Source organism: Armigeres subalbatus, chromosome 3, assembly GCF_024139115.2.
Source record: "Armigeres subalbatus isolate Guangzhou_Male chromosome 3, GZ_Asu_2, whole genome shotgun sequence".
NCBI classification, from domain to species: domain Eukaryota; kingdom Metazoa; phylum Arthropoda; class Insecta; order Diptera; family Culicidae; genus Armigeres; species Armigeres subalbatus.
The window spans coordinates 351393235-351412188 of record NC_085141.1 but is presented as its reverse complement, the minus strand read 5'-3'; the positions used below and the strand labels follow the sequence as shown (position 1 = coordinate 351412188).

General features: G+C 41.3%; 1 protein-coding gene across 1 annotated transcript in view; it reads left to right on the top strand.

Annotated features, from left to right (window-relative positions):
* The window catches only part of LOC134226061 (whirlin), a 596096-nt gene that overhangs the window by 252493 nt on the left and 324649 nt on the right, over window positions 1–18954 (top strand). The window contains exons 4-5 of the mRNA XM_062706580.1: window positions 6991–7172; window positions 7649–7787. Of these exons, the coding sequence (XP_062562564.1) occupies window positions 6991–7172; window positions 7649–7787 (321 nt within the window). The remainder of the gene's footprint in view (window positions 1–6990; window positions 7173–7648; window positions 7788–18954) is intronic.

The window sequence follows — 18954 nt, the reverse complement described above, 5'->3', positions numbered from 1 at the left end:
AACTAAATTTTAACTTTCTGATTAACTTACTTACCCGCACGAATCAGAACAAAATTTCGACGATCGGCCGATCGCTCTGCTTACTGGAGAAACACGACTGGACAAGAAGCAAATTTACATTTTCTGGTAAGACAACGCAGAACAAAATTTCGGTGACCGGACGACGCTCTGCTTACTCAAGAATCTGAAACACGAGAAAACACGCACTGAATTGATTAACTTTATTACCATTTGCGCAATGCAGAACACAATATTTCGGCAGATCGTGCGATCGTTCTGTTGTCCGAAACACGAGAAAACACGCACTCCCAACACCCTGGTGAACAGTTTTTTTTTTGAAGAAAGTGGTGACCTTTCTTTTTTCTGTGATTTTATACAGCCAACCAAAAACGCTGGGCAAATATGACCCACCCGTCTTGAAGGACAACTAAGACAGTTAAGACAACTAAGACAACCAAGAAACTAAGACAACTTAGACAACTAAGACAACTAAGTCATCTAAGACTAGACCCGCGTCGATTGAAATTTCACCGGCGGTGGCGTGATAGATCATTTTCATCCAGCGGCGGCGTCACGCCGTTGGTGATCGGCGGCGGTGGCGTGGCGGTGTGGGTCGTCGTGAACTAGTTTCAAGCGGCAAAATTTCTCCGGATTTTTTTAGATGTTTCTCAACGAATTCCTCAAGAAGTTCCTCCACAACTTCGTTGGGATGTTCATCAAGAGATAACTCTGGACATTCCTTCAGAAATACCTATAGGAAATTCCGCTAGAGATTCTTCCGGAAGTTCCTTAAGGACTTCCTTCGGAAGTTCCACCAGGAATGCATCCGGAAGTTTCCCCAGGAATTCTTCCGGATGTTCCTCTACGAGTTCCTCTAAAAAATCGATTTTCGATTTCGTCAATTTTTACGCCGAAAATGTCGTTAGGAAGAACAGGCCATAGACAATGTCGTTCGGCCGTACGGGTAATATGGGCGTAAATGCCTTTTTCCTGAAAATGTCATCCGTCAATGTCAACATATCTTAACAAATCCACATATCACGTTGCATTCTTTTCACGCATAAAAAAGCGACGCAAAAAAAGTTTAAGTAGATAAGTTTTTTACCGGGTGAGTCACTGACGCTTCTGGTTCTTGCTCATATTTCTCAGCTCGCATGTGACTCGGTTATGTTTTCGAGCTGTACCATCACTACGGCTATACTCAGCAGCAGTCCGCTTGACAGGAATTAAACTCCGGGTAGCGGCCAGTGTCGGTGCATTACTGATTCTTGTTTCTTTGGCGTACTCTCCGCCCGTTTCACTCGCACCCGTTCCATTGGTTGGACACCTCATTAAACCCATCCTTGCGAAGTGTTGTGTTGAAAATAAGAACTTATTTATTGCAATTGGGTCCCTCTTAAAGCTAAAGTCAAACCCGACCAAAGTAGTTGCCCATGTAAGCCATTGGTCACCTATTAAATGTATGCCAACGGAGGACTAACTGTCTGGCAAAATAGATCATTTGGCCGAAAGGGACATACTGCCGAAAATGACGTTCTACTGAACTGGTAATTTTCCCGAGAATATCATTTCACTGATACAGTCCTTTGACCTAAAAGTCGTTTCGTCGGACAGCTCATTAGACCAAAACGGTAATTTGACAGAAAGGACCATTTTGCAAAAAATGTCATTTGGTCGAACTGGTCATGCTGCTGGCTTTTTCTATTCATCGAACAGGTTATGACCTATCGACGAAAATATCATTTGGCCGGAGATTTTTTTTGTCATATCATTTATCATATTTGAACGGCTAAACAACATTTTCAGCCGATTGATCCGTTCGGTAAACAACAATAACAACGGTTGTAGAACGCATTTGGCCAAATGACCCGTTCTGTCAATTGATAATTTCATCCAAACGATATTTTGGGCCAAATGACCCTTTCGGCCAAACGAATTTTTGGGCCAAATGACCTGTTCGACCTAACGATATTTCTGGTTAAATGACAAACTCGGTAGAATGACATTTTCGAACATATGCTTTTTTCGATCAAATGACTTTTTCAGCCAAATGTCCTGTTCTATTTAAGGACCATTTCGGCTAAATGGTATTTACGGTCAAATAACCTTTTCGGCAAAATTATTTTTTTGGGCCAATAGACTTATTCTGCAAAACGACATTTTTGGCCAAACGATCAGCTCTATACAGTTCAAAAATTTAATGTTTGCAAATAAATTATTTTGATTATACCGCAATAATTGTTTGTCCTGTGAATCCAGATAGTCAAAATTTTGGTATATCAATCGGTCCACGAGCATGTATATCCAAAGTTTGTCGTTTTTTTTAAAATTAAATACGGCAAGTGGGCACTTCATTATGCCAGCCACAATATTCCATTCGGCCGTATAACATTTTCGGCCTTATAACATTTTCGGATAATTTTTTTTAAAACTTTATTTAGGTGTTTTTTAATTTTAAATTAAGTTCAACACCGATTTCCGGCTAAATGACAGTTTCGACCATATGACCCATTATGTCAAACGAACCCCATTCGACCGAATGCCACTTGACTGAACAACACGTTAGGCCAAAAGTCATCTTGTTAAAAAGCACATACAACCAAAATTTCGTTCATTAGAAATTCATTATTTGACTGAAAATGTCATTTAAGCGAGTAGACAGACCTCTTTGTATCATTTGTCAAATGATATAGCCGAAATGTCGTTGGACCGAACAAATAGTTTGTGGTCACATCATTGGTCATATTATCTGTCCACCCGAACGATATTTTTGGCCATATCATCCGTTCGGTAAACGACATTTACGGTCGTATTTCTCATTGAGTCAAATAAAATTTTCGGCCAAATGATCGGTTCTGCCAATCAATCATTTCGTCCAAACGGCATTTTCGGCCAAATGACCTTTTCGATTAAACTTTTTTGGTTAAATGACGAATCCGGATGAACGACAAAATTTTCTACCGTATGAGTTTTTCGACCATAAAGACTGTTCTTCCAAATGACTTATTTGCTAAACGAATTACTTGGCCGATCGAGACACGTGACCAACTAGTTTTCGCCAAAATAACCGCTTCGAATCCAGCCAAGCAGAATTTGGCCTAAAGACGTTTAGCGGCCCAACGGTTTTCGGTTTCGCCACCGCAATTCACCGCTCACTCAGCAAGTAAGAAGAATTCACTACGCGTTTGAACGAGTAACTCATTACATATGGTAACACTTGAAATGAGCAGCCTGCCAGTGCTGACTGTATGTGGCTGATTGCTGAATCGTTTGTTTGGGTTTGGCACTTATATTTTTATTACGCTTTGTGGGGCAAGGGTCGTTTGGCCGAAACCCATTCGGCTGGAAGCCATTTGGCCGAATGCCACTAAGCCGAACAAATTATTAGGTCGAAACGTGTCAACTAGCCGAATAGGTCATATGGTCGAAGAGGTTATATGGTTGATTCGTTCATTTCTCCGAATAGGTCATTTGGCTGAATAGGACATTTGGTCGAATAGGACATTGGGCAGAATTGGTCATTTGGCCGAATATGTCATTTGGAAAGTGAGAAATGAGATGTGGTAAGTGAGACGTCTCATTTCTCACTACTCATTTTCCATTTCTCTCAGTGGAAAGTGAGTAAAGCGAAGTCAGAAGTGAGACGTCTTACTACTCATTTTTCACTTCTCACTGTAAAACATGAGAAGTGTGAAGAGAGTAGTGAGACGATTCACTACCCACTTCACACTACTTTGTTTTAACAGTGAGAAATAAGAAATGAAGAGTGATAATTGAGACGCCTCACTTCTCCTCATTTCATACTTCTCACTGTGAAAAGTGAGTAGTGCGAAGTAAGAAGTGAGATGTCGCACTACAAACTTCTCACTCCTCATCTCTCACCTCTTGCTGTGAAACGTGAGTAGTGTGAAGTGAGAAGTAAGACATCTCACTACTAACTTCGCACTACTCACTTTTCACAGTGAGAAGTATGAGATGAGGAGTGAGAAGTGAGACGTCTTACTTGTCACTTCCCGCCTCTTATATCTCACTTATCACTTCTCACTGCGTAACGTAGAGGCATTCGGTTGAACGGTATTCGGCCAAACGGCTCTTCCCCATAAAGGTGGGATGAATGTCAAAGAATTTTACACACAGTTACATGCTTTTTTCACTTCATTGACAGCGAAAATTTCAATCGTGGTACTATATTTCTATCGTATAGTATAGGAATTGGTGTATACTTAAAAAATGTTTCCGATAGTATTATTTTAACTTACAAGCAGAATCCAAACAGCTATTTGAAATAACATTTCAAACGAAATGAATCATGGTTCAATGATTTGTGGTTTGAGGCAAACAGACGTAGACGTGAATTCAATCCATAGACCAATGCCTGATGACGTAGGTTTACAGTTCACAGAGCTATTTCACCAGGACTTAGCCTCCGGCGAAGTATCCGATAAAATTGTTTGGTCATTTTATTCGCATGTAGATATCCTTCGCGATTGATTTCATCCTGAATGCAAAGAATATCACTGAAATACTCGGATCACAGCAATTTTAAACTAAAAATATGAATTTTAATTTTATCTCAATGAGCACCTTGTAAACAAGCTCTGTGAACTGTCAAAATAAGTGAGGTTAAGTTAGAGTTTGCATTGGTCTATAGTTAATGATTCTGCTCGGGTTTTGTTTGCATCATAGCATGCGTCTCTCAGTGAAGCGCAAAAAACAAACAAGTTACCGTGGGGCACCGAAATATGTGCATCTAAGCACATCATTCGCGCAAAAAGTCACTATAATATATAATTCTAATCCAACTAAGGGAAGATCCATTAATTACGTAACGCAAAAATTGCCATTTTAAAAACTCCTCCCCCCCTATGGCACACTTTTTGTATGAAATATTCGAAAATTTGGTAAGGCTTGTAACACTTCAGGCAACCCCCACCCCTCCTTTAAGCGTTACGTAATTTATGGATGTTCCCTAATATGTTTGTTACATACTTTGCTTCCCACGGGTCTCTATTTTTGTGATGCGACACATTCCTCAACTATTTATTATGAGAAGCTTTTTCAAAACACAAATTAAATGAACTCCTCTTGAATCAAAATTTGTTTACAGTGCATGTTTTTTTTTTTTCATGGAATCGGCGGTAGGAAACCAGCCAGTGCCAATAATTCATTGTTTTGCTTCGTATTTTTGCTGGTTTCAAGCCTCTTGATGGTTGGCATGAATGTAAATCAATAAACAACAACGAGGCATCACGATAGTAACGATGCTAAAAGCTTTGTTTGTAAAAGCAGACGAGTTGGCGTTGACGTAAAAGTTGATACTCAAGGTGTTGGTTATAAAAGTGTTTAAGTGAAACATTAAGATTCGAGTAGTGCGCAACAAATGGCATAAGTGTTGAAATTTTTCTGGTGACGAAAACTTTTTAACTCATTTTTACTAACTGTTACGTCTGTTTGTCTGTGTCTGAGGTAAACCGAGTTCGAATCTAATTTCTTAACTACATCACATTTTTGGAGGTACATACTTGCATGCTGATAAAATGCTAATGATTTATAAATTGAAATTTGTGCCACTAAAACAGCCATGTTGGGACTTTGTAGTAATTGTCCTTAACGCAAAAAAGTTAATCCAGTAGCAATATGAGTCGCAGTAGAAATCTAATATAAAACCCTGAAGAAAAAACAGCAGTTTGAGCAACTCTTTGCTATCACTCCTAAATCTTTTAGAACTGCAACAACAGCATGCCCGAAATAGTTATGTCAGATCCCTTTAGTTTCATATCGATTGATGGAAATTGTTCTCAGCTAGTAAGCCGCTTCGCATAGAACTGCTGTCGGCCTCCTTTCACACTAACTCACACCTACTACACACCTCTCTCTCTCCTCAACAAACACACCTGCCCTATCCTTCCATTCTGTATTTGTCTTTGGATCACTCACGGCATTTTAAAACTAGGATTCACCGCAGCGCAGCCATTCAACCTGTCACATGAATCCTGTCGGCGACTGTCGCTTGATCTCCTGTTCGTTCTCCTAACTTTTTTACCCACGATAGTTTAACCAATAGTGTCTATCAACTTAGCATACCTCACATTTCCACTAGTTTTGTTAATCTCACCGAAACCTTGACTTTCTTACGAGCAACCCTGTAGATGTTGGACCCCTACAGTTGTATTCCTTAATTTGTACTGTTCTATTCTTTTAGATAGAAAAAAACTGAAATATCTGGTCCAACTCTTCTGCTTGCCATTATGTCTTGATCGACGATTTCCAGGAGATCGAAAGGAGCGAAGGAAACTGATTTCAATTAGATACGTAGAACAAGTCTTTATGTATCCTGTCTGATCCCAACATTCCTGATCCTGCAAACACCAACACTAAAACACTACACTCTACCACAGAAAGACCCTTTTGACATCCAAAAGTCCCCACCGTTGAAATCGATGTGTGTTGTATTGCCCGAAATGTGTTCTCTAGCCATTCATGACCGTATAGTACGATGAATGCCCTTAGATTGTGAACTTCTTCTTCGTGAGCGACCCCGTTTCAGCCCCACTAGCGAGGACTCTCTTCACGAGTGTGTGTTTGTTAGTCAATCCCCAGTATGTACTCTCTCTCTTTTCTGAACCCCCTTACTTCGATAGGTAGATTCCCGAATGTATTCTGAAAAGCAGTCCTATAGAAGAGGAAATTCCCTTCCTTCTCCACGTTCAGACCAACTTTCTCTCTTACTCTACTAACCGTTCTGTGTTACCCCATGTATATGATACTTTAATGAATCGATGTTATATAATACGAACTTCAAAAAGACCCTAACTCAAAACTTCCGCTTTTCCACTCTTCTTCTTATTCTTCTGATTTTCTCAACCCTAATTCTTATTCCCACCGACTCCGTAATTCCGATCTCCACCCACGAATCCCATTATTTTCCCTCCGACCCGCCAAAAAACAAAACCACCACGGAAATCTCTTTCGACCCCCTTCGAAATTCAGGTACAGTTCCAAATTCTACCAGACATAATGGTAAGAAGCGGCCTATCTCGCCAGAGCAGGTCATAAGATTGTTTAACACACAAAGTTCGTCTTCTTCAGTTCCTACTAGTTATCATAGTAACGGCACGAGAGATCGGGGCCGTCGCAGTCCTGCCAGCAGTCCGCCTTCTACCACCCACCAGGTAAGTGAATTATATGTCGTGGTTGATTAATTCGGACCATTTGCATTGCTGTTTAGTTGGAATTGTTTGAATTCGTTTAACCGTGCTTCGAAGGCACTTATTTAAACACTTACTTCTCCAGGAGCCTCTAGAAAATCTAGCAAGACTTTGTTCTAAAACTTATGCTAATTGCCAGAATATAAGTTTGCCTAGCTTTGTATACTTACTATTCAATTTAAAATTCCGGGGCACATATTTTATCGTCCTTCAGCAATAAAAAAAAATGTGTATTAGATTAGTAGCAGTCATAAAATACATTCCGTTCTCTGAAATCCTTTTCATTGTACGAATCCTAATCAACCTTGTCAAACAATTCCCACAATCAATTAATGCAATCAAATTCTGCTCCCCATACCGAGACCGTGACTTGCTCCTATCGAAACAATGATTTTCCATTTTTTCACTCTCTTCCCCCTTCACAACACGCCGTCCCGTAGATCTACCGAGATCGGGATCGGGATCGAAGCATACCGAACATTCACCAACTGACGACGCGCACGGTGAACATGTCCCGTGACCAGCAAACCGACGCCAGTCACGGGTTCGGCATCTGCGTCAAAGGAGGAAAGGATTCAGGTGAGTAGTGTTGGGAGGTTTGCACCTCTTCCATGTGGGGCCCGTTTTCTATGAGGTACCATTTTTTTTTTGCTCTGCATTTTATCGCCGTGAGCAAATTTGCATTTGCCGTTCGGTCGGAATAATAAAGGGTAGAAAGGGTTGCGAATCGAGCCCTGGGGAGGCTTGCTAAAACGGTTCGGTTACATAGAGCTGGAGTTCATTGCTGTAGCTAGGTCAAGGGGTGTTCCTGTATGCAAATCGATGATGACAAGACAATGGCAAAGATTCCAGGCACGAAACATGTCACTTATGCCATTTAACAGTGACTAAATGAGTTTTCTCCTCTCAAGCGTTTCTAGAATAATAGACTTTTGGAAATATGTTCTCTTCAGTTACGCCAATGGCGCGCGGGGCTGCATGCAAAACGACATGAAGAGGATTGTTCTCCGACACGAGCAGTTGATTTTGGCACGGATGATGCATTTCCATTGCTCTATTTGTCTAGTGTTCGCCGCCACTCAATCACGAGTTGCACCTGGCACCGTCACACGTTCGAGTTTTCCAATATCTCCCGCTGAGAATAAGGTGAAAATGGAACAAGAAGAAAATTTAATGACAATTTAAACTGCTGGATCAATCCTAGTCCGGTGTCTAAAGGTGCTCGTATTCAAGACCCTGCCTGGTAAGAAGGGAGACCAAAGGGATGATGGAGGAAAAATGAACACGATAATTTACCGCTTTTCTGCCAGTGCTTGATCTTTCGCTTTTTTTCCTTCTCCCATCATCCGATGTGGATTCGTTTCCGATGGCTCGTCAATCAATTGGTAGGAAAATTTGCGCCAGATGGAAGCCGTAGAACCGTGGGATTGCCACTAGCCGGTACCTTCGCTTGTTGGGTTCAACGATGATGATGAAAGTGGGAAATTACGAGTAAGGAAATTTGATTTCCCATTCTCGGTTAATGCTTGATTTGTGATTTTCATTGTATTTTGAATTTAAGCTGTTGAATTTGAAATAAGGCTTGTTTCTTCACAATGGAAATATTTGCAAACCACGTGGATACATCAATGGCTAGAGGCTTTCTACTATTTTGTCACCTTATTGGGGCTGATCACTGGTCGACAGTAATTTTTTTTTTCGCGTTGCCCATGTGTTGCATTTGTAGTTCTCAACCTCTAAAATCGACTGGTTACAGGCGTTTTTTGTTTGTATGGGAAAACCGCGAGATTATTTAAACTGTTCAGCAGCTTATAAGCATAAAAGCATATGGAGACGCATGGTACATCTGGGCGACGATTCATCTTGTCACTAAACTTTTTACGCAAATTTCATTACATCCGCTTTATTAAATAAATGAACGTGTGTGTAACCATTTGTAGGAAACTTGTATTAGGTGAAACCTAAAAATAATCTCATGTTGCGAAGTACATGTTTTATTAGATAACATGTCGATAACTGCGATCATGAAATCGTTAGATTCATGATTTCGAACAGCAGGTTCCCTTGCGTTTTTCAAGCGATTTTCACATTTTTTACGGCTGTATATTCCACCTTATCTTGTTTCCTGTAATTTGCTAGTTTGTTATGTTTCTAGGGATCCTCTTTTTTTGCAAGATCTACTGGAGTACGGATGTTGTCATTTAGAATGCAGAAAATTTCGATTTACCAAATTCAATTTAAGTAAAATTAACCAATTCGGGACATCGTTAGGAAAATCAATGCTGCTTGTCCATGCAAGCCTTTAAAGCCCAAGCGTATTATATTGGTTCAATGTAGATGCCCTAGGTCAATCCTAGGTAGGATTGTTCTGGAGTTCAGATAATTCAGTCTGTCAGGTTAACTCCGCCTGGTTCTGGTATCTATCCAAAATCAACCAAGCATATCAAAATAAGTCCCTACAGTCCTTGATTTTCATTTGCACTTCAAATTAGTTTGATTCAGATGCTCTAGATTCTCCGAATTGCTCTACAATTTAGATCAATTGGTCTACAAGGTCAACTACTCCCGATATCCAATCAAAGTCAGCCAAGTATGTCCATACCAGTCGCTCGAGTTCTTGCGTATATGCACTTCAAATAAGTTTTATGCAGATGTTATAAGCTCTCCAAATTGTTTTGGAATCCAGATCAATTGGTCTACAAGGTCAGCTAGAGTGTGGGTTAGATTCCCGACCAGTAGATGGTAACAGATTTATATCAGAGCTTGTTATTCTGTTACAGCAATTTTTTATAACAGCGGTTGTTATAAAACATGTACCATTAGTAGTTAAAATAACAAAATCTCTTCTAGTTTTAACAAAAATATTACTAAATGTATTATTTATTGAACAAAAATATAACTCGTTGCGTTACATAAATAGAGATGAAAATTGCCTATACTATAACAAATTATGTTCTTGAAAAGATTATGATTATCCTTAATGTAGGCAATTAACTTTGTCCAGCTGGTTCAACTTTGAATGTAAGTTCAAGTTATACTGAAGGTGGTATCTTCGTTTTGTTTCCCAATTCGTATCTACCAAAAATGTAGGCAATTTATTTTTTCGGCGGAAATAAACATAACACATTATGTTATAATCATGTTATGACGATCATGAAATTCTCTTTCCTCCATCTAGGACAGAGATTTTATAACAAAATTATTGCAAATTTTGTTATTTATAACACATATTGATATAATTGTGATAAAATTTTGTTATGACTAACTGGTCGGGTTCCCAAACCGGCAAGGAGGAAACTTTTCGTGATCGAACAATTCTTCACAGGTCCATTGGGTGTTATGAGTCCATGCTTGACAGGAAACTGAACGAATCGTTGACAGGAAACTGAACGAATCGTTGACAGGAAACTGAACGAATCGTTGACAGGTAGCTGAACGAATCCTTGACAGGACTCTGAACGAATCCTTGACAGGATTCTGATCGAATGCTTGAAAGGACTCTGAACGAATCCTTGGCAGGACTCTTAACGAATCCTTGACAGGATTGACTGACTGGACTGCCCATACACTTGCAGTTGGCTGACTGACTGACTGACTGACTGACTGACTGACTGACTGACTGACTGACTGACTGACTGACTGACTGACTGACTGACTGACTGACTGACTGACTGACTGACTGACTGACTGACTGACTGACTGACTGACTGACTGACTGACTGACTGACTGACTGACTGACTGACTGACTGACTGACTGACTGACTGACTGACTGACTGACTGACTGACTGACTGACTGACTGACTGACTGACTGACTGACTGACTGACTGACTGACTGACTGACTGACTGACTGACTGACTGACTGACTGACTGACTGACTGACTGACTGACTGACTGACTGACTGACTGACTGACTGACTGACTGACTGACTGACTGACTGACTGACCGACTGACTGACTGACTGACTGACTGACTGACTGAACGACTGACTGACTGACTGACTGACTGACTGACTGACTGACTGACTGACTGACTGACTGACTGACTGACTGACTGACTGACTGACTGACTGACTGACTGACTGACTGACTGACTGACTGACTGACTGACTGACTGACTGACTGACTGACTGACTGACTGACTGACTGACTGACTGACTGACTGACTGACTGACTGACTGACTGACTGACTGACTGACTGACTGACTGACTGACTGACTGACTGACTGACTGACTGACTGACTGACTGACTGACTGACTGACTGACTGACTGACTGACTGACTGACTGACTGACTGACTGACTGACCGACTGACTGACTGACTGACTGACTGACTGACTGACTGACTGACTGACTGACTGACTGACTGACTGACTGACTGACTGACTGACTGACTGACTGACTGACTGACTGACTGACTGACTGACTGACTGACTGACTGACTGACTGACTGACTGACTGACTGACTGACTGACTGACTGACTGACTGACTGACTGACTGACTGACTGACTGACTGACTGACTGACTGACTGACTGACTGACTGACTGACTGACTGACTGACTGACTGACTGACTGACTGACTGACTGACTGACTGACTGACTGACTGACTGACTGACTGACTGACTGACTGACTGACTGACTGACTGACTGACTGACTGACTGACTGACTGACTGACTGACTGACTGACTGACTGACTGACTGACTGACTGACTGACTGACTGACTGACTGACTGACTGACTGACTGACTGACTGACTGACTGACTGACTGACTGACTGACTGACTGACTGACTGACTGACTGACTGACTGACTGACTGACTGACTGACTGACTGACTGACTGACTGACTGACTGACTGACTGACTGACTGACTGACTGACTGACTGACTGACTGACTGACTGACTGACTGACTGACTGACTGACTGACTGACTGACTGACTGACTGACTGACTGACTGACTGACTGACTGACTGACTGACTGACTGACTGACTGACTGACTGACTGACTGACCGACTGACTGACTGACTGACTGACTGACTGACTGACTGACTGACTGACTGACTGACTGACTGACTGACTGACTGACTGACTGACTGACTGACTGACTGACTGACTGACTGACTGACTGACTTGACAGGATTCTGAGCGAATCCTTGACAGGATTCTGAACGAATCCTTGACAGGATTCTGAACGAATCCTTGACAGGATTCTGAACGAATCCTTGACAGGATTCTGAACGAATCCTTGACAGGATTCTGAACGAATCCTTGACAGGATTCTGAACGAATCCTTGACAGGATTCTGAACGAATCCTTGACAGGATTCTGAACGAATCCTTGACAGGATTCTGAACGAATCCTTGACAGGATTCTGAACGAATCCTTGACAGGATTCTGAACGAATCCTTGACAGGATTCTGAACGAATCCTTGACAGGATTCTGAACAAATCCTTGACAGGATTCTGAACGAATCCTTGACAAGATTCTGAACGAATCCTTGACAGGATTCTGAACGAATCCTTGACAGGATTCTGAACGAATCCTTGTCAGGATTCTGAACGAATCCTTGTCAGGATTCTGAACGAATCCTTGTCAGGATTCTGAACGAATCACATTAAAAATCACATATCACATTAAAAAAGTTTAAAAAAGGGTTCGTGAAGAATCCTTCCAAGGATTCGTTAAGAATCCTGTCAAGGATTCGTTAAGATTCCTATCAAGTATTCGTTCAGAATCCTGTCAAGCAATCCTGCCAAGAATTCGTTCAGAATCCTGTCAAGGATTCGTTCAGCTACCTGTCAAGGATTCGTTCAGAATCCTGTCAAGGATTCGTTCAGAATCCTGTCAAGGATTCGTTCAGAATCTTGTTGAGGATTCGTTCAGAATCTGGTCAATCAGAATCCTGTCAAAGATTCGTTCAGAATTCTGTCAAGAAGTCGTTGAAAATCCGGTCAAGAATTCGTTCAGAATCCTGTCAAGGATTCGATCAGAATCCTGTCAAGGATTCGTTCAGAATCCTGTCAAGGATTCGTTCAGAATCCTGTCAAGGATTCAATCAGAATCCTCTCAAGGATTCGTTCAGACTCCTGTCAAGGATTCGTTCAGAATCCTGTCAAGGATTCGTTCAGAATCCTGTCAAGGATTCGTTCAGAATCCTGTCAAGGGTTCTTTATCACATTAATAAAGTTTAAAAAGGGTTCGTTAAGAATCCTGTCAAGGATTCGTTAAGAATCCTGTCAAGGATTCGTTAAGAATCCTGTCAAGGATTCGTTAAGAATCCTGTCAAGGATTCGTTAAGAATCCTGTCAAGGATTCGTTAAGAATCCTGTCAAGGATTCGTTAAGAATCCTGTCAAGGATTCGTTAAGAATCCTGTCAAGGATTAGTTCAGTTTCCTGTCAAGGATTCGTTCAGAATCTTTTTAAGGATTCGTTAAGAATCCTGTCAAGGATTCGTTCAGATTCTTGTCAAGGATTCGTTCAGAATCCTGTCAAGGATTCGTTCAGAATCCTGTCGAGGATTCGTTCAGAATCCTGTCAAGGATTCGTTCAGAATCCTGTCAAGGATTCGTTCAGAATCCTGTCAAGGATTCGTTCAGAATCCTGTCAAGGATTCGTTCAGAATCCTGTCAAGATTCGTTCAGAATCCTGTCAAGGATTCGTTCAGAATCCTGTCAAGGATTCGTTCAGAATCCTGTCAAGGATTCGTTCAGAATCCTGTCAAGGATTCGTTCAGAATCCTGTCAAGGATTCGTTCAGAATCCTGTCAAGGATTCGTTCAGAATCCTGTCAACGATTCGTTCAGAATCCTGTCAAGGGTTCGTTATCACATTAATTAAGTTAAAAAAAGGGTGAGTTAAGAATCCTGTCCATTAATAAAGTTTAAAAAAAATGGTTCGTTAAGAATCCTGTCAAGGATTCGTTCAGAATCCTGTCAAGGCAAGAATCCTGTCAAGGATTCGTTAAGAATCCTGTCAAGGATTCGTTGACAGGATTCTTAACAGATCCTTGACAGGATTCTCAACGAATCCTTGACAGGATTCTTAACGAATCCTGTCAAGGATTCGTTCAGAATCCTGTCAAGGATTCGTTCAGAATCCTGTCAACGATTCGTTCAGAATCCTGTCAAGGGTTCGTTATCACATTAATTAAGTTAAAAAAAGGGTGAGTTAAGAATCCTGTCGAGGATTCGTTCAGAATCATGTCAAGGATTCGTTCAGAATCCTGTCAAGGCAAGAATCCTGTCAAGGATTCGTTAAGAATCCTGTCAAGGATTCGTTAAGAATCCTGTCAAGGATCTGTTAAGAATCCTGTCAACGAATCCTTGACAGGATTCTTAACGAATCCTTGACAGGATTCTTGCCTTGACAGGATTCTGAACGAATCCTTGACAGGATTCTTAACGAACCATTTTTTTTAAACTTTATTAATGTGATAAAGAACCCTTGACAGGATTTTGAACGAATCCTTGACAGGATTCTGAACGAATCCTTGTCAGGATTCTGAACGAATCCTTGACAGGACTCTGGAAGAATCCTTGACAGGATTCTGAACGAATCCTTGACAGGAGTCGAACGAATCCTTGAGAGGATTCTGAACGAATCCTTGACAGGATTCTGAACGAATCTTTGACAGGATTCTGAACGAATCCTTGACAGGATTCTGAACGAATCCTTGACAGGATTCTGAACGAATCCTTGACAGGATTCTGAACGAATCCTTGACAGGATTCTGAACGAATCCTTGACAGGATTCTGAACGAATCCTTGACAGGATTCTGAACGAATCCTTGACAGGATTCTGAACGAATCCTTGACAGGATTCTGAACGAATCCTTGACAGGATTCTGAACGAATCCTTGACAGGATTCTTAACGAATCCTTGACAGGATTCTTAACGAATCCTTGACAGGATTCTTAACGAATCCTTGACAGGATTCTTAACAAATCCTTTTTTTAACTTTATTAATGTGATAACGAACCCTTGACAGGATTCTGAACGAATCCTCGACAGGATTCTGAAGGAATCCTTGACAGGATTCTGAACGAATCCTTGACAGGATTCTGAACGAATCCTTGACAGGATTCCTAACGAATCCTTGACAGGATTCTGAAGGAATCCTTGACAGGATTCTCAACGAATCCTTGACAGGATTCTGAACAAATCCTTGACAGGATTCTGAACGAATCCTTAACAGAATTCTGAACGAAACCTTAACAGGATTCTGAACTAAACCTTGACATGATTCTGAACGAATCCTTGACAGGATTCTGAACGAATCCTTGACAGGATTCTGAACGAATCCTTGACAGGATTCTGAACGAATCCTTGACAGGATTCTGAACGAATCCTTGACAGGATTCTGAACGAATCCTTGACAGGATTCTGAACGAATCCTTGACAGGATTCTGAACGAATTCTTGACAGGATTCTTAACAAACCCTTTTTTTAACTTTATTAATGTGATAACGAACCCTTGACAGGATTCTGAACGAATCCTTGACAGGATTCTCAACGAATCCTTGACAGGATTCTCAACGAATCCTTGACAGGATTCTCAACGAATCTTCGACAGGATTCTAAACGAATCCTTGACTGGATTCTGAACAAATCCTTGACAGGATTCTAAACAAATCATTGACAGGATTCTCAACGAATCCTTGACAGGATTCTGAACGAATCCTTGACAGGAATCTGAACGAATCCTTGACAGCATTCTGAACGAATCCTTGACAGGATTCTGAACGAATCCTTGACAGGATTCTGAACGAACCCTTGACAGGATTCTCAACGAATCCTTGACAGGATTCTCAACGAATCCTTGACAGGATTCTCAACGAATCCTTGACAGGATTCTCAACGAATCCTTGACAGGATTCTCAACGAATCCTTGACAGGATTCTCAACGAATCCTTGACAGGATTCTCAACGAATCCTTGACAGGATTCTCAACGAATCCTTGACAGGATTCTCAACGAATCCTTGACAGGATTCTCAACGAATCCTTGACAGGATTCTGAACGAATCCTTGACAGGATTCTGAACGAATCCTTGACAGGATTCTGAACAAATCCTTGACAGGATTCTGAACGAATCCTTGACAGGATTCTGAACGAATCCTTGACAGGATTCTGAACGAATCCTTGACAGGATTCTGAACGAATCCTTGACAGGATTCTGAACGAATCCTTGACAGGATTCTGAACGAATCCTTGACAGGATTCTGAACGAATCCTTGACAGGATTCTGAACGAATCCTTGACAGGATTCTGAACGAATCCTTGACAGGATTCTGAACGAATCCTTGACAGGATTCTGAACGAATCCTTGACAGGATTCTGAACGAGTCCTTGACAGGATTCTGAACAAATCCCTGACAGGATTCTGAGCGAATCCTTGACAGGATTCTGAACGAATCCTTGACAGGATTCTGAACGAATCCTTGACAGGATTCTGAACGAATCCTTGACAGGATTCTGAACGAATCCTTGACAGGATTCTGAACGAATCCTTGACAGGATTCTGAACGAATCCTTGACAGGATTCTGAACGAATCCTTGACAGGATTCTGAACGAATCCTTGACAGGATTCTGAACGAATCCTTGACAGGATTCTGAACGAATCCTTGACAGGATTCTGAACAAATCCTTGACAGGATTCTGAACGAATCCTTGACAAGATTCTGAACGAATCCTTGACAGGATTCTGAACGAATCCTTGACAGGATTCTGAACGAATCCTTGTCAGGATTCTGAACGAATCCTTGTCAGGATTCTGAACGAAACCTTGACAAGATTCTGATCGAATCCTTGTCAGGATTCTGAACGAATCCTTGTCAGGATTCTGAACGAATCCTTGTCAGGATTCTGAACGAATCCTTGTCAGGATTCTGAACGAATCCTTGACAGGATTCTGAACGAATCCTTGTCAGGATTCTGAACGAATCCTTGACAGGATTCTGAACGAATCCTTGACAGGATTCTGAACGAATCCTTGACAGGATTCTGAACGAATCCTTGACAGGATTCTGAACGAATCCTTGACAGGATTCTGAACGAATCCTTGACAGGATTCTGAACGAATCCTTGACAGGATTCTGAACGAATCCTTGACAGGATTCTGAACGAATCCTTGACAGAATTCTGATCGAATCCTTGACAGGATTCTGAACGAATCCTTGACAGGATTCTTAGCAGATCCTTGACAGGATTCTAAACGAATCGTTGACAGGATTCTGAACGAATCGTTGACAGGATTCTGAACGAATCGTTGACAGGATTCTGAACGAATCCTTGACAGGATTCTGAACGAATCCTTGACAGGATTCTGAACGAATCCTTGACAGGATTCTGAACGAATCCTTGACAGGATTCTGAACGAATCCTTGACAGGATTCTGAACGAATCCGTGACAGGATTCTGAACGAATCCTTGACAGGATTCTGAACGAATCCTTGACAGGATTCTGAACGAATCCTTGACAGGATTCTGAACGAATCCTTGACAGGATTCTGAACGAATCCTTGACAGGATTCTGAACGAATCCTTGACAGGATTCTGAACGAATCCTTGACAGGATTCTGAACGAATCCTTGACAGGATTCTGAACGAATCCTTGACAGGATTCTGAACGAATCCTTGACAGGATTCTGAACGAATCCTTGACAGGATTCTGAACGAATCCTTGACAGGATTCTGAACGAATCCTTGACAGGATTCTGAACGAATCCTTGACAGGATTCTGAACGAATCCTTGACAGGATTCTGAACGAATCTTTGACAGGATTCTGAACGAATCCTTGACAGGATTCTGAACGAATCCTTGACAGGATTCTGAACGAATCCTTGACAGGATTCTGAACGAATCCTTGACAGGATTCTGAACGAATCCTTGACAGGATTCTGAACGAATCCTTGACAGGATTCTGAACGAATCCTTGACAGGATTCTGAACGAATCCTTGACAGGATTCTGAACGAATCCTTGACAGGATTCTGAACGAATCCTTGACAGGATTCTGAACGAATCCTTGACAGGATTCTGAACGAATCCTTGACAGGATTCTGAACGAATCCTTGACAGGATTCTGAACGAATCCTTGACAGGATTCTGAACGTATCCTTGACAGGATTCTGAACGAATCCTTGACAGGATTCTGAACGAATCCTTGACAGGATTCTGAACGAATCCTTGACAGGATTCTTAACGAATCCTTGACAGGATTCTGAACGAATCCTTGACAGGATTCTGAACGAATCCTTGACAGGATTCTTAACGAATCCTTGACAGAATTCTGAACGAATCCTTGACAGGATTCTCAACGAATTCTTGACAGGATTCTGAACGAATCCTTGACAGGATTCTTAACGAATCCTTGACAGGATTCTTAACGAATCCTTGACAGGATTCTTAACGAATCCTTGACAGGATTCTTAACGAATCCTTGACAGGATTCTTAACGAATCCTTGACAGGATTCTTAACGAATCCTTGACAGGATTCTTAACGAATCCTTGACAGGATTCTTAACGAATCCTTGACAGGATTCTGAACGAATCCTTGACAGGATTCTTAACGAATCCTTGACAGGATTCTTAACGAATCCTTGACAGGATTCTTAACGAATCCTTGACAGGATTCTTAACGTATATATCAGGATTCTTAATGAATCCTTGTCAGGATTCCTAACGAATTCTTGACAGGATTCTTAACGAATCTTTGACAGGATTCTTAACGAATCCT